This window comes from Capra hircus, chromosome 28 (genome assembly GCF_001704415.2).
Source record: "Capra hircus breed San Clemente chromosome 28, ASM170441v1, whole genome shotgun sequence".
In the NCBI taxonomy this organism is placed as follows: domain Eukaryota; kingdom Metazoa; phylum Chordata; class Mammalia; order Artiodactyla; family Bovidae; genus Capra; species Capra hircus.
The window spans coordinates 17,199,682-17,222,016 of NC_030835.1; the positions used below are offsets into that span (position 1 = coordinate 17,199,682).

The following is a 22,335-nucleotide window of genomic DNA, read 5'->3' on the forward strand; positions in this document are numbered from 1 at the left end:
TATAGTTCCATTTACTGTCACCCCATCTTTTATGCTATTGTTGCCATGTTATATTTCCTCCATAGATGTTATAATCATTATCATATAATGTTAGGATTTTTGTTTTCAACAATTATACTTTTAGTAAATTAACAAAAAAATTTTATACTTAGCCACATTTACTCATACTTACCAATTTGAGTGTTTTTCATTTGTTCCTGAATATCTAAATTTTTATCTGATATCACTATCAGTTTGAAAAACTTCCTTTATCATTCTTTATGGTACATATATGCTGGCAGTGATTCTCTTAGTTTTTGATTTATCTGACAATGTTTTTATTTCACCATTGAGTACTGCAATTTGTGATTTTTAATTTTCTCCAAAGCACTGATTGGGTTTTATAAACACAGTATTGCTTATTCAACACTTTTTTGGTGGTTTTCTTAAGATTTTCCAATATAAGATCATGCAACCTGCAAATAGAAATCATTTTACTTCTTCCTTTCCAGCAGGGATGCCTTTTATTTCATTTTCTTGATCCACATAACTTTTCAAAAGAATATTCATCTCCTTGCTTGTTTACTTATATAATTTTGTTTGTTTAAAATAATCCCTCTTCTGAACTTTGTGAAAACCTTTGGAAAAATTTAATTAAATCATGGAGCTTATGCATGCTGCTGCTAAGTCACTTCAGTCGTGTCTGACTCTGTGCAATCCCATAGACGGCAGCCCACCAGGCTGCCCTGTCCCTGGGATTCTCCAGGCAAGAACACTGGAGTGGGTTGCCATTTCCTTCTCCAGTGCATGAAAGTGAAAAGTAAAAGTGAAGTCGCTCAGTTGTATCCGACTCTTAGCAACCCCATGGACTGCAGCCCACCAGGCTCCTCCATCTATGGGATTTTCCAGGCAAGAGTACTGGAGTGGGGTGCCATTGCCTTCTCCAGGAGGTTATGCATGTATTTGTATAATGCCACAGGGTCATTTCTGTAGAATACCTTTGGTTATATTGCTTTGTTTCACAGAACAGATCTGACAGCATCTGTAAGTCCAACATAAAAGATTTGAAGTCATCGCTTATTATTAAATAAAATAAATAGGCTCATCTTTATATTTGCATACCTTTTTTTGAAAAGTCTAACTAAAGATCATAGATTTGCTCTCAGGAACAATTATATAGGATGAATCACTATCTGTGTTAAAATTATAGGATGCACAAAACAGAATGATTCAGGGTAATGATAGCAAAGGAAAGTGTAACCTAGTGGTTAAAAAAAAGGATAGTGTTTCTTTCAAATAACTTCAGACCATTTCCTGCAATGTTTAGTCTCTCCATAGAGCTCACGCCTTATTATCCTTGCTAACAAAGGCAGCAGTACAAATTATATAGTCATATCTGATATCCAGAAATATGTTTGGCTTTGAGATAGATGATGTTTGGCATTTATTTTGACTTCTTAGTTTGTTTCATCTGTATAACTTTGGATTCCCTGAGTGTAAAAGATAGATATCTAGGGGAAACTGGCCTAGATTCATGCGAAGTAAGGGAAAAGCCAAGCATATTCATTTCCTAGGGCTGCCATAACAAATTACCACAAACACGGTGATCTGAAACAACAGAAATTTATTTCACAGCTCTGAAGGCCACAAATTTGAAATTAAGGTGTTGGCAGGGCCATATTCCCTCTGAAGGCTCTAGGGAAAAGTCCTCCCTTGCCTCTTCCAGCCGCTGGTGGCTTAGTCACTCCTTGGCTTTTGGCTCCATAACTCCAGTCATGCTTCTCTCTTCACATGGCCTCCCTACCCACTTCTCCCTGTTTGCCTGTCTTCTGTCTGTCTCTTGTAAGAACACTTGTCATTGGACTTAGGGCCCACCTGGATCATCTCAGGATTCTTAATGACATCTGCAAAGACCCTTCTTCCAAACAAAGTCACATTCATAAGTTCCAGGGCCTGAGATGCAGACATATCTCTTGGGCCAACATTCAACTCACTATAGCAAACAAGAACTAAATATCACTCATATGTAGTCCGCAAAGTAAAGCAAAAGTAGAAACAAAAAATGAATTTAATTTACTATGAGAATATTTGTATTGTCTATTTAAAACCGAATTTTTTTTAATTTATTTGGCTGTTCAGGGTCTTAGTTGTGGCATGTAGAATCTAGTTCCCCAACCAGGGATCAAACCCAGGGTATCAGCATTGAGAGCTCAGAGTCAGCCACTGGACCACCAGGCGAGTCCCTAAAACTGAATTTTTTAAAGAAACCTAATTATGGTCTTTCTTTCCCTGGCTAACTTCTGTTTCTTCAAAGGGCCCCTTCCCTGACTACTCAGTAAAAATTATATAAAACTAACTACATTATCTATAGCTTTTGTAATTTTTAACCTAAGATATTCTGACTCTTATCAATCCCTATGCATAAATTATAGACATGGGCTTGAATTTTCACAAATACAGGTAATCAGTAGAGTAGAGATTACTATCTGTGATGTTTTATACATCGATAGTAGGCTTTCAGTAAACACTTAACTGAAGTAAACAAACAAAAGTAAGCATTATCCTTGATTCCATACTCATTCATCTGCATATTTGTTTTTTCAGTGAATCTATGTCTCTACTTCCAGAAATCCCAAATCTGACTTTGTTTCTCCATCTAGCCCACTCTACTTCTAGTCTCTCTACCTGGGCTTATAGGGCTCCATGTGGCGTGGCTCTTACATACTCCTGAGTATAACAGATATCACTTTCTTACCAGTTCACTCCACTCTGCATGTCCTTCTTTTATTTTCTAGATATACGAAGTTCATTCCCACCTGAAAGCCCTTGTTCTGGCTGTTCTTCACCTCAAGTGCTCTTTCCTGGGACCTCAGTGTGTTTGGCTCTTGTAACTGAGGTGTCATAATCACTTCCTAGGTAGCTCCATCAGCCTGTATCACAGCATTTATCACTACCTGGTATTTTCTTGTATATTTATGTGTGTGTTTATTATCTATCCCTATTTACTGAAATGCTTATCTGTCTTGTTCCTGGATATGTTTCCTGTGCTTAGGACAATAGCTAAGATACAGTAGACATTCTGTAAATATTTGATCAATTAATAGGTGAATGACTGAATATCTTGATAGATGTGAACAAGACATAGGATCTCAAGCCAGTAACCCCTCACCTTTGACAGTAGACCCAGAGAACAAACTCATGTCGTGAATTCACTGTCTTCTGTAAGCCCTGTGTTTTAGACTTGACATACATTGCACATGGAAAGACTAGCATGCGCTTGGCAACCATTCCAAGTTCCTTCCCTCCACCAGATGTGCCTGTCTTTTACAGGCTCTCCTTGCACTCTCCCCTTTTAAACCTTCCTTAGCCTGATAGTCAGACTGGTGATTTTTCCATGGATTTGAGTTCTATACCAATTCTGCTTCCACAGAATCATGAGATTTCACTGCTGAGATACATCTTAGAAGAGAGGAAGAAAAATACAGTGGTGAACAGCACAAGCCTGGATTTGAATCTTGGCTCCATCTTTGACTAGTTTAGTGTATGTGTGTGCTTAGTCACATACAACTTTTTGTGACCCCATGGACTGTAGCCCTCCAGGCTCCTCTGTCCATGGGACTTTCCAGGCAAGAATACTGGAGTGGGTTGCCCTTTCCTCCTCCAGGGGAGCTTCCCAACCAGGGATCGAACCCACATTTCCTGCATCTCCTGCATTGGCAGGTGTATTCTTTACCACTGAGCCACCTGGGAAGCCTGACTAACCGAGTAGCTTTGGGCAGTTTCTGAATTTAGTTTCTGTGTCTTTAAAATCAGGATAACTATATTCACCTCACAGGATTGTTCTGAGGATAAATCTACATATAACACTTAACCTTGTGCCTATCATGCAGTGAATGTTGAGTAAATGCCTGCTGCTTGCATTACGAGGTTGATGATATAAGCAGATTTAGCATGGTTCATGGATTCATTCAGCTAGCAGCATAGGCACTGTGCTGGCATGGGGTTCTGCTCTTAAGAAGCTCACAATCTATCATCAGGGGAGAAAGAAGAGGATACAAGTTGTTCAAGTTGTGATAGGTGCTAGTTAGAGCCTCTGACCTCTATGGGAGGTGGGGGAAGAGTACCTTTGGGTGGACATATGAGTACCTTTGTCTGCCTGCTATTCTCAGTCTCAGCTGTCTTCATTTTTTCCTAAAAGGTTAGGACCTTCAGAAATTGGCACCTTTTAGAGGCCCTGGCACTGTCTCTTCCTTGGCTATTTTAGAGCTTGCAAACCTGTCTTTAGACATAATTTAGCACAGAATTTCCCAAACAGCATTGTGAAGAACATTATATACTGCAATATGTTAATGGTTCTGTGGGTTTAAAACAAAACCCCTAAAAAGTGTTCCATGGTTCAAATAAGTTTGTAAAATGCCAAGTTATACAGAAATTCTTCCTGCGGCACTACTCCTGCCAACTTTTTAATATGCTAATGTACATTATTAATCTCCAAGAGAGTGATAAAATTCCCAAACTTGACTTGCCCTAAAATGTCTTTTAACAACTTACAGAGCTAATGTTCCTCGGAACAGTTGGAGAACCTAGGCAGGTGGCAATTCCAGATTTACATTACAATGTGATCTAATCCCTCTAGAATGAAAATGGCAAATTTTGTTGAGGTTATTTCTTTAGTTCCCCTTGGCCCATGTGAAAAGACAACTGCCAGGCAAGAATGAGATGTCTTTGGTGAATCTGACCATCTGGAGAAACAACCTTTCTACATGAACTAATAGTATGTTTCTACTATGGGTCATCTCTTGTTTCACACTGAAGAGGATTTGGTTCTATTGCTTATTCATACACATATTGGGCATAAAATTAGATGTATAACCTCTCAAGGGCTGTCTGAATGATTTACCCTAGTCTGCTGAAGAAGGTAATGGAAAATTGAACATGACTCCTTCTCCACGGCATCCTATGATGGAAAAGTGAGAAATTATTTGAATTGGAGCTCTAGAATGAGCTATGGCCTGTATGACTTAGAGTGTTCTTATTTCTGCCAAGAGAATAAAAGGTTTCCAGGTGGTGAAAAGCCCCATTATAAAACACCTTAGAATATTAGAGATTTGGGAAACTTGTAGGTCCAGTTGTATCTCCTGTGTACTTTGAACTATGATACAGGAAACAGTGGCACAAATACAGTCCATGACCTTTAGTAGTCATGCTCCAGCACAGGCCAACTTAAATTGAAAATCATAATTTATGATATAGTTGCCCTCAATTCTGTATAGTCATTCTATATGTACACTTTACCTAATTACCTGACAAGTCAGGAAAATAAATAGTAAAACCTGCGGCATAGCTCCTACAAGGTGCTCTCTGCAACGCCAAGTATTTTTACTGAAAGGTAGTATTATCCCCTGTTTTATGGAAAAGGAAATATAAAATGAAGCACCTTACCCTTGCTTACTCAGCTGGTAAGTAGAGCCAGAATTCAGCCTCAGGGCTCTCTGATCCCAAAGCCTGTATTCTTTCCATACCATCATGTTGTCTCTATACCCCAAAACACTTCTGGGATTTAAAATTTTTTGCTGAAATGTAATCCAGGAGGAGACAAGGCAGGTTCACCATTGTGAACTCTGGTTCTCAGTAGCGTAGGGAGGACAGGCACTAGGTTGTTTCCTCCTAGTTCCCTTTGGTTAAGAGTTGACCATTCTTGGGTGGGAATAGAGTCCTTTTGATGTTTTGGAGTCAGTGCCCTTCTGTTAAATATGGAATAGGACATTTCTCCCCCTACAGTTGTCTCTTCTGTTCAGAACCATGTTTTCCAGCTCAGACACACTCTGACATCTGTAGTGCATACTCTGCAGTGACACAGATTCTTGGAATTGTCTAATCTAGCTTCTTATGCCCACAAAGGAACATCTTAGTAGACACATCTATGTTCTTCACTTTTCTGACCATATTACTCTTCGGTGAAAAAACCAATACACAAAAGCCTGCAATTACTTAAATATGGTCATCTAGCAAGGAAAGTTGGTACCCCTTTGAAGGCTCCCACAGAACAGAAGATACATATATCTATACTAAGCTGTCATTTCTGGACATCAAATTATAGGATATACAGATGTGGACATCTGAACTTCTAACAATCCAGGTGTTCCTTATCACCTCTACTTGTGGGTGTGGCAATGTTTTATTATACTTTCAGAGACACTTCCAACATCTAGCATTTATTGAAAGTTAAATATATTCAAGAAGTTTGTCTGCCAGCATAAATTCTGGTTTTAAACTCAAACCTGATTTTGAATCGCTGTAACTCACTAGCTTTGTGTCTTTGAACTCACTAGCTTTGTGTCACTGAAGCTTTCAAAACCTCAGTTTCCTGATCTGTAGAATGGTGATATAGACTCCTTGCCTCAAGCCATTGAGAGAATCAAGTGAGATAATCCTATATTGAAGAAAGTAGGGAAAACCACTAGACCATTCAGGTATGACCTAAATCAAATGCCTTACAATTATACAGTGGAAGTGAGAAATAGATTAAGGGATTAGATCTGATAGACAGAGTGCCTGAAGAACTATGGACGGAGGTTCGTGACATTGTACAGGAGGCAGTGAACAAGACCATCTCCAAGAAAAAGAAATGCAAAAAAGGCAAAATGGTTGTCTGAGGAGACCTTACTAATAGCTATGAAAAGAAGAGAAGAGAAAGGCAAAGGAGAAAAGGAAAGATAAACTATTTGAATGCAGAGTTCCAAAGAATAGCACGGAAAGATAAGAAAACCTTCCTCAGTAATCAATGCAAAGAAGTAGAGGAAAACAATATTATGGGAAAGACTGGAGATCTCTGCAAGAAAATTAGAGATACCAAGGGAACATGTCATGCTAAGATGAGTACAATAAAGGACAGAAACGGTATGGACCTAACAGAAGCTGAAGATATTAAGAAGAGGTGGCAAGGATACACAGAAGAACTATACAAAAAAGATCTTTGTGACCTAGATAATCATGATGGTGTGATCACTCACCTAGAGCCAGACATCTTGAAATGCAAAGTCAAGTGGACCTTAGGAAGCATCACTATAAACAAAGCTGGTGGAGGTGATGGAATTCCAGCTGAGCTATTTCAAATTCTAAAAGATGATGCTGTTAAATTGCTGCACTCAATATGCCAGCAAATTTGGAAAACTCAGCAGTGGCCACAGAACTGGAAAAGGTCAGTTTTCATTCCAGTCCCAAAGAAAGGCAATGCCAGAGAATGTTCAAATTAACCGCACAATTGCTGTCATTTATAAAGAAAGCTGAGTGGCAAAGAATTGATGCTTTTGAACTGTGGTGTTGGTGAAGACTCTTGAGAGTCCGTTGGACTGCAAGGAGATCCAACCAGTCTATCCTAAAGGAAATCAGTCTTGAATATTCACTGGAAGGACTGATGCTGAAGCTGAAACTCCAATATTTTGGCCACCTGATGTGAAGAACTGACTCATTTAAAAAGACCCTGATGCTGGGAAAGATTGAAGGCAGGAGGAGAAGGGGATGACAGATGATGAGATGGTTGGATAGTATCACCGACTTGATGGACGTGAGTTTGAGCTAGCTTCAGAAGTTGGTGATGATGGGAAGGCCTGCGTGCTGCAGTCCATGGGGTCCCAAAGAGTTGGACACGACTGAGCAACTGAGCTGAACTGAACTGAATCCTGTATTATTATACTAGATTGAAATTATGACTATAGACAGCCGCCTGTTCTGTTTTCAACCCCAAAATACTGACTTTCCTCTGTCTGTTTATCTTCAGTTCATTAAGGAGCTAATAGATTAGAAACATCCTCTCCAGATATGGCAATTTGGCAAAGTTCTTTTTTAAAATATCACCCTAGACCCTGATATGGCTTACTGTTTGTCCTCTTGGAAAGTAATATCTACTGCTTTTTTCAGCCACTTTTTGAAATTTGTATTAATTTAGAAGTTGTTGTGACTTCTCTGGTGGTCCAGTGGCTAAGACTCTGCACTCCCAATGCAGGGGGCCCAGGTTCGACCCCTGGTCAGGGAATTAGACCCCACATACTGCAACTAAGACCCAGTGCAGCCAAATAAAAATAAGAAAAAAGGAAAAAAGAAGCTGTATGTTGCTTTTTTTTTAATGAGGAAGATTGGAGCTTTTAGTTTCTCCTAAAATTCATCATTCATCTAAAAATTCCTGGGATTATTGCTTTCAGAAGGCATTGTTTTTCACTGTTTATTCACTGTCGTGTGCAACTCTTTGCAACCCCATTGACTTCAGCACGCCAGTTTTCCCCGTCCTTCAGTATCTCCCAGAGTTTGCTCAAACTTATGTCCATTGAGTCAGTGATGCCATCCAGTCATCTCATCCTCTGTTGTCCCCTTCTTCTCCTGCCTTCAGTGTTTCCCAGCATTGAAGTTTTTTCCAGGGAGTCAGCTCTTCACATCAGGTGGCCAAAGTATTAGAGCTTCAGCTTCAGCATCTGTCCTTCCAATGAATATTCAGGACTGATTTCCTTTAGGATTGAATGGTTTGATCTCCTTGCTGTCCAAGGGACTCTCAAGAGTCTTCTCCAGCAGTCATTCTTCAGCACTCAGCCTTCTTTATGGTCCAACTCTCACATCCATGCATGACTACTGGAAAAACCATAGCTTTGCCTATAGACACCTTTGTCGGCAAAGTGATGTCTTTGCTTTTTAATCCGATGTCTAGGTTTGTCACAGCTTTTCTTCCAAGGAGCAAGTGTCTTTTAATTTCATGGCTGTGGTCACCATTCTCAGTAACTTTGGAGCCCAAGAAAATAGAATCTGTCATTGTTTTCACTTTTTCCCCATCTCTTTGCCATGAACGGATGGGACCAGATGCCATGATCTTAGTTTTTTGAATGTTGAATTTTAAGCTAGCTTTTTCACTGTTCTCTTTCACCCTTATCAAGAGACTCTTTGTTCCTCTTCACTCTCTTCCATTAGAGTGGTATCATCTGCCTATCTGAGATTGTTGATATTTCTCCTGGCAATCTTGATTCAAGCTTGTGATTCATCCAGCCTGGCATTTTGCATGATGTACTCTGCAAACTTAAATAAGCAGAGTGAAGTATACATCCTTGACATACTCCTTTCCCAATTTGGAACCAGTCTGCTGTTTCATGTCCGATTCTATGTGTTGCTTCTTGACCTGCATACAGGTTTCTCAGGAGACAGGTAAGGTGGTTTAGTATTCCTATCTCTTTAAGAATTTTCCAGTTTGTTGTAAGCCACACAGTCAAAGGCTTTAGCGTAGTCAGTGAAGCAGAAGTAGATGTTTTTCTGAAATTCCTTTGCTTTTTCTGTGATTCAACGGATGTTGGCAGTTTGATCTCTGGTTCCTCTGCCTTTTCTAAATCTAGCTTGTACATCTGGAAGTTCTTGGTTAACGTACTGCTAAAATCTAACTTGTAGGATTTTGAACATTACCTTGCTAACATGTGAAATGAGCATAATTGTACGACAGTTTAAACATTCTTTGGGATTGGAATGAAAACTGACGTTTCCAGTCCTGGGTCCACTGCTGAGTTTTGCAAATTTGCTGGCATATTGAGTACAGCACTTTAACTGCATCATCTTTTAGGATTTTAAATAGCTCAGCTAGAATTCTGTCACCTCCACTAGGTTTGTTCATAGTAATGCTTCCTCAGGTCCACTTAACTTCACATTCCAGGATTTCTGTTTTTAGGTGAGTGACTATATCATGGTTATCTGGGTCATTAAGACCTTTTTTGTATAGTCAAGAATACACAGAAGAATATACCTTTTGTATATTCTTGCCACCTCCTTTTAATCTCTTCTGCTTCTCTTAGGTCCTTGCTGTTTCTGTCCTTTATTGTGCCCATCTTTGCATGAAATGTTCCCTTAGTATCTCCAATTTTCATTATTTAACTTCTCTCTTCCTAGGACTCTGTGTGTGTGTGTGTGTGTGTGTGTGTGTGTGTGTGTGTGTGAGTCACTCAGTCATGTCTGACTCTTTGTGACCCCATGGACTGTAACCCATAGGTTCCTCTGTCCATGGAATTCTCCAGGCAACAATACTAGAGTGGGTAGCCATTCCCTTCTCCAGGGGATCTTCAGGACCCAGGGATCAAACCTGGGTCTCCTGCATTGCAGACAGATTCTTTACCATCTGAGCCACCAGGGAAGCCCTGCTCCTAGGACTATCTGTGCCCTATTAATATCTCTAGTATCTGTAGCAATCAAAGGGTAATTGTCTACTAGACTGTAAATTCTTGAGGACAAAAACCATGTTTTCCACATCTTTGTGTCCTGCTCTGAGCCTAGAATAATTATTTATATGCAGTAGATATTTAATTAATGTTGAATAAATGAGTGAATTAATTCTTAACCTGATCAGATCCTGAAAAGGATGGTATAATTCTCTAATAAAAGCCTAGGGTGAGGGGAGGACAAAAGGAGTATGACACCTTCCCTTGTCATTAATTTCCTTGACACATGGGCAAGTCACAATTTCTCTGACCTCAAGTTAGATGTTATACTAAATATCACCAAGCATTCTTCCAGATTTGAAATTCTATAACTAAATCAGCTTTTTACTGAATGTCGTAATGTTTTAAGAAACATGTTGTAGCCTAAAGCTGTATCCAAATCTGTGAAAATGAACTGACTTATAATTATCAAATACATTTGAAATCAGAGCAAGGCTGTTGAATTCCCAAAAGAATGGTGGCAGTTTTAATTTATTTTCTTGTTAAGAAATTTAAAATTTAATTAGATCTTGGCTAGTGCCTTGATAAGAGCTAATTTATGAATAGTTGCAGAAAATGACAGTTCCATAAAATGTACGTAGAATGAGCATAGCTTTATATAAAGTATGATTTGAGGAATCTCTAAAGGACATTCCCAACCATAAATACCTTCCCTACTTTCTTGCTTACAACAAATTACAACACATTTGCAGCTTAAAATACCACCTATTTATCATACTAGTTTTCATAAGTCAGAGAGTCCAGGCACAGTGTAACTGGGTTCTCTGCTCAAAGTCTTTAACAAGATAGAAATCAAGGCATCAGTAGGACTGCTTTCTCATCTGGAGTTCACAGACAGTCGTCTTTCAAGCTTATTTGGGTTCTTGGCAGAATTCAGCTCCTTTTGGTTGTAGGACTGAGGTTCCTTTTTCATACTGGCTGTCACTCTCAGCAGGCCACCGCAGTTCCTTGCTGTGTGGCCCTCTTACAGTATGGCAGCTCACTTCTTCAAAGCCAGCAGGAGAATCTCTTTCCTCAGTGTGCGAGATGGGTTCTTACATAATTATAATCATGAGAATGACTATCCCATTACCTTGTCCGTATAAAGTAACCTAATCACGAGAGTGGTATCACGTCCTATTCACAGGTCTTGCCCACATTCAAGGAGAGGAGATTTTACAGGGTGTGGGGATCTTGAGGACCATCTCAAAATTCTACCCACCATACCGGCTGTAATTCCAGAAATTACCAGTTAAATTCTTTGAGGACTTCTGAAGATATGCACATTTTAATTGATCTAAGCCATGTTATCTAAAAAGATGTTAACATGTCAGTCATAAAATTTTAGGGCTAAAAGGGAGCTTAGAAATCATTTTGCTTAAACCCCCACTTCCTTGTTTTTAACTTCTTCAATTACACTTGAAGGAAAATGGCTTGCTCAAATCACAGCTAGTGTGATACAAAACTGAGACCAGAGATTCCAGTTCATTCACTTCCATACCACTGTTCGGTTAGGTACACAGCACTCACTGCCACTAGAAGGGTCTAGAGAATTCTATAGGTGACTCACAGCTTTTATGAGAAGACAAAAATGGGGGAAAGTTTACAGCAAGAATGTATAGGAGAGCATCCCCAGACAGCTGTAGCATGAAGGCAGGAAATGGGAATGTCATAAAGATGTGTGGAGAAGAGGTTATGGGGAAAAAGCTCCTATTTTATAAATTCTCGTATTTTTCTTATTTATTTATTTATTGGCCATGCTGCCAAGCATGCAGGATCTTAGTTCCCTAACCAAGGATTGAACCTGTGCCCCCTGCAGTGGACGCACAGTCTTAACCACTAGACCTCTAGGAAACTCCCTATAAATTCTTTTAAAGTTTGTGGGAGGCAGGCTCCTGTGCTTCAGTTCATTATTTCGTTTTGTAAGAACGTTTATGTGTGAAGGAGAGTGCTTGCCAGGATTCCATTCATTTAAGACAAAGCCATCAATTTTTAAAACAAAAGTATTCATACTGTAGGCATAGAAGCTCAAATTCTGAAAGGTTTGCTTTATGACGCACTTTCTCTCTCTGCAGAGAACTAACTTATTTTCGCCAAAATTTAAAGTCACTTAGCAGTTCTAAAGACTGATTCTGGCTTAACTCTGTTGCTTTGAATATGTTGTGATTTAGTGAAATTATTTGTAAGTGCCCCAAGGAGAAAGAGAGCTGCTTTAGGGACTCATGATTACCATTGAAGGAGAGAGGAAAGAGGGTAAGATAAACCACCAAAACACCGACTTAAAGAGACAAGAATATCAGCCAGCATTACATCCTGTGATGAAAATGATCAGAAAGAAATTATACGAACTGGGGAAGTATAGAGGTTAGTATTTAATGCAAGCACTGCTTTGCAAGGGCTTCAGGGGCTACTGCCCTTAGAGACCTCTGAAGTTTTTGTTTTTTTTTTTAATTTTTATTTTTACTTTATTTTGCTTTACAATACTGTATTGGTTTTGCCATATATTGATATGAATCAGCCACAGGTGTACCTCTGAAGTTTTGATAAGACATGTGTTAAGATGAGTATTTAGCCTTTTGCATCATTTCAGCAAGCTGAACTTAAATATCTCAGTTGCTTTCGACTTTAGTTATCAGAAATTCAGACTCTCTTGAGGCTAACAACTATAGCCAAGGAAGTAATTTGCAAAGCAAACATAAAAGCCACTTCCAAAATTGCGGTTGGAAGTGAAAGTGAAGTCGCTCAGTCGTGTTCGACTCTTTGTGACCCCATGGACTGTACCCTACCAGGCTCCTCTGTCCATGGGGTTTTCCAGGCAATAGTACTGGAGTGGATTGCCATTTCCTTCTCCAGGGGATCTTCCCAAACCAGGGATTGAACCCTGGTAAAATTGATGTTAGAATAATGTAAAGAAGTGGTTATCTAAATAATGACACATGCTCTTGGTGGAATGCTGTGCAGCTGTCAAAAAGGAATTGTTTATGTATTGGAATGGAATTATTTCTTAGATATGTTGTTAAATAGTCAAGCAAAACCATATATTTAAATCATTTTGTGGGAAGAAGTGAAGGATAAATATTTGATTTTATATCTATAAAATATTTCTAGGGAAACTGGAGATGTTCATTGCCTGTGGACAACATCTGGAGGGGGATGGGACATAACTTTGAGAGGGAGACTTCAACCCTTTTGTACCATTTGAATTTCAATAGCTAAATGTATTATATAATGAAAAATAACTTTTTAAAATAAAAAATAATGAAAATTTAAAAGAGTCAAAGAGGGAAAAGCAAATATGGTAAATTTTGGTAAAATGGTAAATTGGTCTCGAGATAAGACCGCTGTGTTATAAAGGTTTCCCTGCAAGGAGACTTGACTGGCCCCTTGCCAGTCTGTCCTGATGGCAAATCTAGCCTAATGCTCTCATCCCCACCTGCACCTCTGTTCAAGCTGCCTAGTCAGGCATTAGCCTCCTTTCCTGCTTCCAGTACTTATTCAAACTGATTCCTCCACCACCTACTACTTACTGCTTTACATGCCATATCTGGAGCAGTCTGTCTCTTTAATCCTTTAGAATGAGGGTCCAAAATGTACCTCTAACCAAATACGAGCTTTTCCACTGTAACCCATGTGTGTCTGTTAATATGTCTGATAATTCTCCTATATGTTTCACAATCTTAATGGTATGTATGGTTTCCCCCACTGAACTGTGATTGCCTTCTGAATGTGGCACCTGAAATCACTGCCTAATGGTGCTGGTAGAAATGCTTGCCTTTTGTGGACAAATGTGATGAGCATTTTTAATGACCCCAGATATAATACTGGACAATGGCAATAAACCTTACTGTCAACTAGTTTTACTAGGTTAAGCATGGAAGCCCATTGAAACAGTCATCTGGAATGATGCTCTGAGGTTCAGAAAACCTGGCCACAGTTTTTTTTTTTTTTTTTCTGGCATATAGCAGTATTTAAGAGCCAGGATCACCAGCATCACCTCTGACAGGTGGACAGCCTGAGCGCACAGAGCTGGTCAACCTGCCTGTGGCACAGAAGCTCTGTGCATAACACAGAGTGTTATCATTTTCATTATTAGTATACTGCATTACTCTTGGCTCCTGAAATTGCTTGTTATCCTAAATGTTGTCCTTTCCTTCCCACCCCCACCCCTTTCAGTCAGGTTGAAATGTGTGTGTTGTATTAGCCAAAGTATCCTGGAAGAAGATGCAAAAGAAAGGACAAGTGCTCTTTAAAGGGAAATCCTTCCGCCTGTCCCCATCTTCCCCGAAGCCATTTAGGGATGGACTTAAGAAACTAAGACCTCTACAGCATAAGCCTTTTCAGAGCTGAAGCAGAAATGTCTCCCTCACTTAACCTTGGCTGTCACAAGCCAGCTTTTGATTTTCTCCATTACGGTCCACGAAGACAGGCATCATCCCATGGCCACACAGCTAGAGACTGTCAACCCAACTTGGCGTATCACCTTTCCAAACACCTTTGCATTAGGAAGAGACAGGCAGCTCCTAATTGGGTCACACTGTGCATAGCTCAATTTATGCATCACAGGCAGAACTCCCAGGGCCACCTTTATTTCATATGCTTTTCATTGGGTTGCATTTTAGTAAACCTTCTGAGTTGTCCTTAAAATTGTTAGTATATGTTCCAAGGGAATACTGATGTCTTCCATCACACAGAACATCAGATCTGTGGTCAGACTACAGTGCTGGCTCCTCACAACCCCTAGTTATTATTCAGTTATTCATCCCTGCCCACTAGCGAGGAGTAATTCATATTTTGGCTTTTTTTCCACCTGAGTCCTTTCTCTTAACTTATAATGAGAGATTTCAGGGAATTCCCCGGTGGTCCCATGGTTAAGACTCCACACTTTCACTGCTGAGGACACAGATTCAGTTGCTAGCCAGGGAACTAAGAGCCCACAAGTTGCATGGCATGCCCTCCCCCCACCAAAAAAATAGAGTGACAGATTCATGGGGGGATCCACTGTCCGTATAAGGGATGGAGTGAGCCCAGTGTGTATAGGAAAAAGAGCATGGGCTGAAAGTCAGGAGACCTAGATTCTAGACACAGCCCTGCTACCAACTAGCTTTGTGGCCCTGAGCAAGTCATTCAAATTCTTTGCATTTTATCTTTCCTCTGAGGTCTCTTCCAGTTCTAAGATTCTCTGATTCCAAATGGATATTTGGGCTCTTATCCCTTCAGAACTCTCTTTTCCTCTGTTCGAGTACTGTTGTGAATAGATAGTTTTATATAATATAGCATCTGACAGAGTCACACAAACTCAGTATGTGTTTCTTTGTGCTGCTGAATTGTCCAGTCATGGACTATGCCAGAGAGTAAACTGGGGACCTGGCACATCTCAGATTCTGCTTGGACTTTTCAAAGAGCCAGATGGTTAACACATTTTTGAGTGCCAATGAGCCTGCTTCTGCAAATTCCTCCCCATCCCAATCTAGTAGAAATCACCCAGTCTCATGCCTATCTATTGTTCAGGCAGCTGGAGCAGATTTGTACCAAAGGAATAGATAGGCCTTGGAAACCTATGCCTTCTCCAGGGGGATTTCATGCTCCATAGGGACATTTTACAGATTAGAATCCCAACCATCCATCAGTTAGCATCATTAAATAGGCGAGGCCCACATTCCAGTACCAGCAACTGGTCTGCATGGAGAAGCTGAGGTCTGGGGAGAAGTGGTGGGGGATTGTTCTTGCTGTGATTTAATTATGACTTTGGTTCAGAGATGTGGAAGCAAATCTGAATGAGCCAGCTCTCAGGACCAGCTGTCAAGCACTTGGCTTGTAGTCTGTCATCCTACTTGTCCCCAGTACTCTTGGCTGGAGCTCCACCAGCTAGTTTAATGTTCATTTCCTCCACTGCTCTGATTCACACCCTGGGGGCCTGTCTGAGGATCTCAGACAGTGAAAGGGCACCCCAGCCAGGCTCTTTGCTGGCTGGTAACATCCCAGTGGTTTGAATACCTCAGCAGCCCTGGTTTTCCTCCTGTAGTACAGATGGCATCAGAGCCCTCTCCATATGAGATGAAACATATTCTGTAACTGTTCTGTTAAGAGATGGCCTTTATAATGAGGCATTCTCACCTGTGGAATTCGAGAAGTCTCTGTTCTGCAACCACTTAATAACACTTCAGTGAGCTTTTCACCCGAAAAAGCCAAGAGCTCTCACTGACATTGAATATTATTTATTTAATGGTTTATTTAGAGAATAAGATCCATCTTCATAGGGAATAGGATGGGCACTGGGAGCATCAAGAAGAATTGATGATGGGCACTGTGCCCTGAGAGAATGGAACTGAGAGAAAAAGAGGTGTAGTTAACAGTTAAAACAGGTGTGGTATTGATGTGAAAAGGGCATGGTTAATAAACATTGGCAGAGAAAGGAACGGTTAACATAAAGTGTCCGTATTTATCTAATATAGAACAAGTTTTGCACCACTTCTCAGGACACATTTCTGTGGCTGCCTAGGGTATTCTGGTAAGTGACCACAATTTGAGAGCACCCAGGGTCTTCTGATCTTATTCTCTTTTCACTGAGCAAACTTCTGAGGTGAATTGAGTTTCCTTAGTAGATTTTCCTACTGAGAAGTATAATGACCAGCTGTTATCCCTTTAGTTCTCTTAACAGTTAACTGTTTTCCTTGTAAATTGGCCTTCTGCTTTCTCTTCCTTCCCCAGGCCATTTAGTTAGCAGGAATTGGTTCTTCCTAAGCCAACTGAGAGAATAAAGTGTCTAGACCTACCAGGAGAAGTTTCTAAACCCTAAAACTTCCACAGTCTGGTAGAGGCCCCATCTCCCCTGGCAGCACTTAACTACATCTCATGAACATCCACACAGGAGTCTGCTTAAGTCTTGTAGTTCCAAGGGATGTTGATTCCTCGTTCATGCTGACTCATGTCCTGGGAGGAAGTGCAGTGTGAGCGGTAACCTAAAGCCGCAAGAGGAGGATTCTGGCTCTTCACGCCCTGTGAGCAGCCTCGTCCCCTCCAGCCAGAGCCTGTGGACACTGAGACACAGCCCAGCTTGTGGCCTTTATACCTTTCTTCTGTCCTTCACCACACAAGATCCTCAGCTATTTCTGTGTACCTCCACTCCTGTCCGTCACCCTCAGATCCTGGGAAATGCCAGTGAACCACTCTTTGCACCACTAAGCCGCCTTAGCAGTTATCTTGTGGCATCTCCTCTTTTGGATGTGAGAAACTGTATCCAAAGAGATCACATAACTCCATCAGGGTCACGAGCAAGTTGGTGGAGCCAGGACTAGAGCGCAGGTCTTATGACTGCAAGCACAGTTTTCCTCCTGCGTCACCTTGCTCCTCTGCCTTGCTCTGGCATTTCTATCAGCTGACCTTGAGAGCACCGTGGAGAGTGTATGGAGGCCATAGAGGCAAAGTGAGAGATCAAATGCAGAAAAAAAAATGACAAGAAAGAACTGAAATTATAGGCGTGAAATAAGCAGAGAAATCACACTGACTTTAAAAAGTTTACATTGCCTCTGGAAGCGGCAGTGGACAGAGGAGCCTGGCAGGCTACAACCCTTGGGGTCACAAAGAATCAGACAGGACTTAGCGACTGAGGTTTATAGATACAAACACTTCGTTGCTAGTTGATTCAGGAATAGAAATTCATCTTCTCTCCTCTGAGTTTTACCTCACTTAAGAGTGTGTCTATAAGCAATAACATAATTTCTAGATGTAGCTAGATCAGGCTTGAGGATAAATGACAGAGAAGGCAGGGGAAATCGCTTAATTTCCTTCCTGGCTTGTTTTTCGTGAGAACCCAATTTTCACATGATTGCTAGTGTTTAACAGTAAATGTCAGAGAAAGAGAAAACGGCAGGAGAGGAGATTTTCTGATGAAGTCTGGGGGAAAGAAAAAAAACCACTGTATTCTGATCTAGCGAGATGGGGGCCACTGCTTCTCTCAAGGGGCACGTTGGAAAAAACAAAGTGGGTGAGGGAAAACCTGTCAGGAGGAGGGGCAGGAGCCCAGCTGTGCATTTCCGCTGTTCATCAGCAACTGGTGGCGAAGCCTCAGTGCAGTCAGACTAGCCTCCTTGTTTCTCATCTCCCCATCCTTTGGCTGCCTCATTATTTCTTTGACTATTTGTTACTGTGTTCTTTCCAGTGGGAGGGAAATGCCAAGATGGAGACTATGATAATATCAGATATTCTTTACTTTTTTGCAAGGCACTCTTCTGGTAATAAGTTATTAGAAAAGCCACCACTATATGCTAGAGACTTAGAATTCCATTCTTAAATATTATGTGGATTTTAACTTTTAAAATTTTTATTATGGTAAAATACATATAACAAAAGCTGCCATTTAAGCCATTTTTTAAGTATGTCAGTGGCTTTCATTACATTCACAATGTTATACAACCATCACTACTATTCCAAAAATTCTCCATCACCCCAAATGATAAATCTGTACCCATTAACCACTAACTTCCCAGCTGTTGGTAACCTCTTATCTACTTTCCCTATGAATTGTTACCAGGCATTCTTACTTAATTATATATACCTCCTAAAGTGTGGCAGCAATAGAAAAAAATGGAACCTGAAGTGAAAAGGAAGGGTGGTTATGGATTAAAAACTGAATGATCACAAATACATCTGAAAATTTTTTACTGTGATGGAATGTTTTTATCCTTTCATTCAGAGAAAGCAAAACAAAAGTCCCTCTGCTGGGCTAACTCAACATCTTTCTTTCAGTGACCATGCAGCAGGTGGCCCGGACGGTGGCCAAAGTGGAACTCTCAGATCATGTGTGTGATGTGGTGTTTGCGCTTTTCGATTGCGATGGTAAGTGGGGCCCTCTGGAGTCCGGCAGGAAAACTGAGCTTTACTGCCCTTGACGTAGACACTGTTTCTGATGGAGCCTTGCAGATAGCTCAGGTGTACCAGCCTAGACTGTCACAGCAGCTTCCAAACTGGCTCCCATACTCCAGCTGTGCCACCCTCCAGGCCATCACCGTCATCATCCAGCTGGAGAAATCCATCCAAAATGAAAATCTAACTGCATCTTCCTCCCTTCTTCCAGTCCTTTCCTGCCCTGAAGATAAAGTACAAACCCTTTAAGGAGAATACAGGCTCCTGAGGGACCTGTCTCCCTGCCTCCCTCATTGGTTTCCCGGCCCCACCTGTACCTCTGTGTGTCCAGCAGTACCTCACCCAGTGTGGCTCTCCAGCAGCTGGACTGCTTCCTGCCGGTGCCTTTGCTTATGCTACAACCGCCGCTGAAATGCCTCTCCCATCTCACTCCCCCGTGTGTGGCCAATTCCTGCTCATCCTTTGGGAGTCAACTGAAGAGTCACCTCCATGAAGTCTTTACTGATCTGTAATTGTACCCTGCCCATCCTGAGTTAGACATTCTTCCTCTGTGCCCCATAGCATCCTCTGTTTACCCCATTATGACATCTACCATAATACTTAAATAATGTACTTGTCTCTCCCACGATCTGATGGTATCTCAAGGGACAAAGTCATTTTTATCTCTTTATTCTCAATACCTAGCATAGCACAGGAACTGACATATAATATAGTCTCATTCAACTTCTGTCACACTACACTGAATTGTCACTGAGTTGCAGTCGAAAACATCAAGGAAGGCACAAATCAGTTCACTTTTAGCCAAGAGAATTGAATTTGGCCGTGAGAGAGTGCTAGGCTTTGGAACTGACACGATGTGACAGTGAAATTTTCTCATCTTTGTTCCAAGGCCTTCACTTATCCCTGTTGTGTTTGCCTCTTCTTCTAGGCAATGGAGAGCTGAGCAATAAGGAATTTGTTTCTATCATGAAGCAACGGCTGATGAGAGGCCTGGAGAAGCCCAAAGACATGGGCTTCACCCGCCTCATGCAGGCCATGTGGAAATGTGCACAGGAGACTGCCTGGGACTTCTCTTTGCCCAAACAGTAACCCAAAACTGCGCAAGGAGCCACCTCTCCACACCAGGCACCTGGACCCTTGGGCAGAGCCTTGGCACAGCCTCCCTGCTGCTACTTTTGGAAGCAGTGCTCCCTCTCTCCTGGGAATGATCTTAGGATCCAAGTCGCCCCTGTCCCCACATTCTGCTAGGCTGATTCTGATCCAGTGAGTCTCTCTAGAGGTTCTCAAAAACACAAGCAAGTCCTAAAAGTGCAGACCCTTTGCATGTTCAAAACTACTATGCATTCAAGCACCTATGGATAAAGAATGCAGGCAACTGTCCACATACCTGCCAACCGTGGGAAACACCCAGTTCTCAAGCCATCTTGCTGTGGATTTATATTAACAAGAACATTCCTTGCTTCTTCTCCTGCTGGTGTTTTTAAGCTACAAATTTGGGAAATCTCTGACAGAAAAAGTAAATCAGTGATGAGTGATAACAAGGATGACCGAGACCCCCCGAGTTGGCAGGAAGCCTGGGCCCAAGGATGGATTTGTGTCAGTCTCCAGGGTGGCTCTGAGGCCTGCCCCAGAAGGCCCTGTGCACAGTGGGGATGGAGCGAGATTAGGAATTTAAAGCAGCTGCTTCATGGCTGTCCCCACTCCCTTCTTTTCCTCTCAGGCTTCCTGAGAAGACTCCAGCACGACTGTGCTTATGAAGTGAATAGCCGCTGAGCTCACGTTCCCTGCAAGTGCCATTTCCCCTCCGGGTGTGTGCCTCTGGAGCCGAGGCCCAGCTCAGAGCCTGTCTGTCCTCTGTCTTAAAAACACTTGTAAAATACCACTTTAATAATAACAGTTTGCAATAAACAACCCCCACACACAAAGGCTCCTGTGTCCTTTATTTTAGGATCCTCCAGGGCCCTTTCCATTTCACTTCTCCACTGGCTTTGAGATCCTGCTAGCGAGAGACCTATTTTCTTTCTACCAGAATCTGTTTCTTCCTGTTGAGAGGACACTTCAGGCATAAGCAAAAAGTGAGGGTCTGAAGCTTAGTGGTGGCATTTTTCAACATGGTTTGGATAGCATTTCATCCTGGACCACGTTAGGTGGTCCATAATCACTCATGCCCCACGATAAGGAAATAAGATACGGGTGGTGGGGGGTGGGGGGGATATGAGACATCATCTGGTTACGGCAGATGTCAGTGTTAAGCACTATAGCAGCTGGGAATTCCCTGGTGGTCCAAGGGTTAGGACTCCACATTCCCATGCTAAGGGCCCCAGTTCAATCCATGGTCAGGGAACTATTAATAAAATCCCACAAGCCTTGCAGCATGGCCAAAAAAAAGAGAAAAGAAAAATCCATAGCAACCAGTGTTTTCTATAGATTTAGCTCTGCCACTAACTCAGTGTGACCTTAAGCAAGCAAGCAATTTCCCATCTGTTTTCTCAACTATAAAATGACAGATAGGGTTGAGCTTAATGGGCTTAGAGGTTTCTTCCATGTCCAGAAACCTCTCCCTCAGCTCTTCTCCAGAGTACCTCCAACCTCCAGAACCTCCAGGTAATGCTCCCTGGCAGGATAGGGTCTAGCTGCCAGTGTAATAGAACCACAATACCAAAAGCCCAGTGCTTCGTTCGAATCCTAAAAGTTGGTAGGGAGTGTTTATCAGCAAGAGAAGAGCAGAGATGTGGGTCTGCACTTGTGGACAGTGTCAACCCCAGCATTTTCTCCAGAGTGGTTTAATAACTCTAGTCCTAAGATCTTTGCTGGGAGCAGATTAGATTATCTCTCAAGGGAATTTGCCAGTGTCTTCCAGTCTGTGCTTTCTTGGGGTAAGTATTCTTGGCACCCAAGTGTAGCCTTTGTCTTGCTCATTGTCCCAGGGCTGAGGATCAGCAAAATATGAGCTTTTTCTTAAATTTGTCGCATGGTCCCCAAATCACTCTCTTCCCCAGTCCTTGTCTCTCCAGCCTGAAAGAAGAGTCCCATTCACAGCCTTTGTGGGGCATTCATTCCCTCCCAAGGAGAGACCTGCCAACTGGCCTGCGTTCACGAAGCTGAAAACCAGAGCATAGAAGGACAGGGTAAGGATCTCACCCACAACATCTTGAGACCCGGCGTCAAGAGCACAGGTAGCTGAAATTCCAGCTGAACTCCCATTAGCTCCTAGGAGAGCGTGAAGAAGGAAGAGGAGATACCAGCGGTCAAGAAGATGGGAGAGCCACACTTG

At 41.6% G+C, this 22,335-nt stretch overlaps 1 protein-coding gene and 1 non-coding gene across 5 annotated transcripts in view; both read left to right on the top strand.

Annotated features, from left to right (window-relative positions):
- MICU1 (mitochondrial calcium uptake 1) overlaps positions 1-20,987 on the top strand; it is a 226,954-nt gene extending 205,967 nt beyond the window's left edge. For all 4 annotated transcript variants that reach the window (XM_005699177.3, XM_013975660.2, XM_013975661.2 and 1 more), the window contains 2 exons: positions 18,945-19,034; positions 19,990-20,987. In XM_005699177.3, coding sequence (XP_005699234.1) covers positions 18,945-19,034; positions 19,990-20,150 — 251 coding nt within the window. In that variant the 3' untranslated portion in view covers positions 20,151-20,987. The remainder of the gene's footprint in view (positions 1-18,944; positions 19,035-19,989) is intronic.
- TRNAG-CCC lies at positions 7,942-8,014 on the top strand. Its single transcript has one exon. It is a non-coding gene; the product is annotated as a tRNA-Gly (tRNA).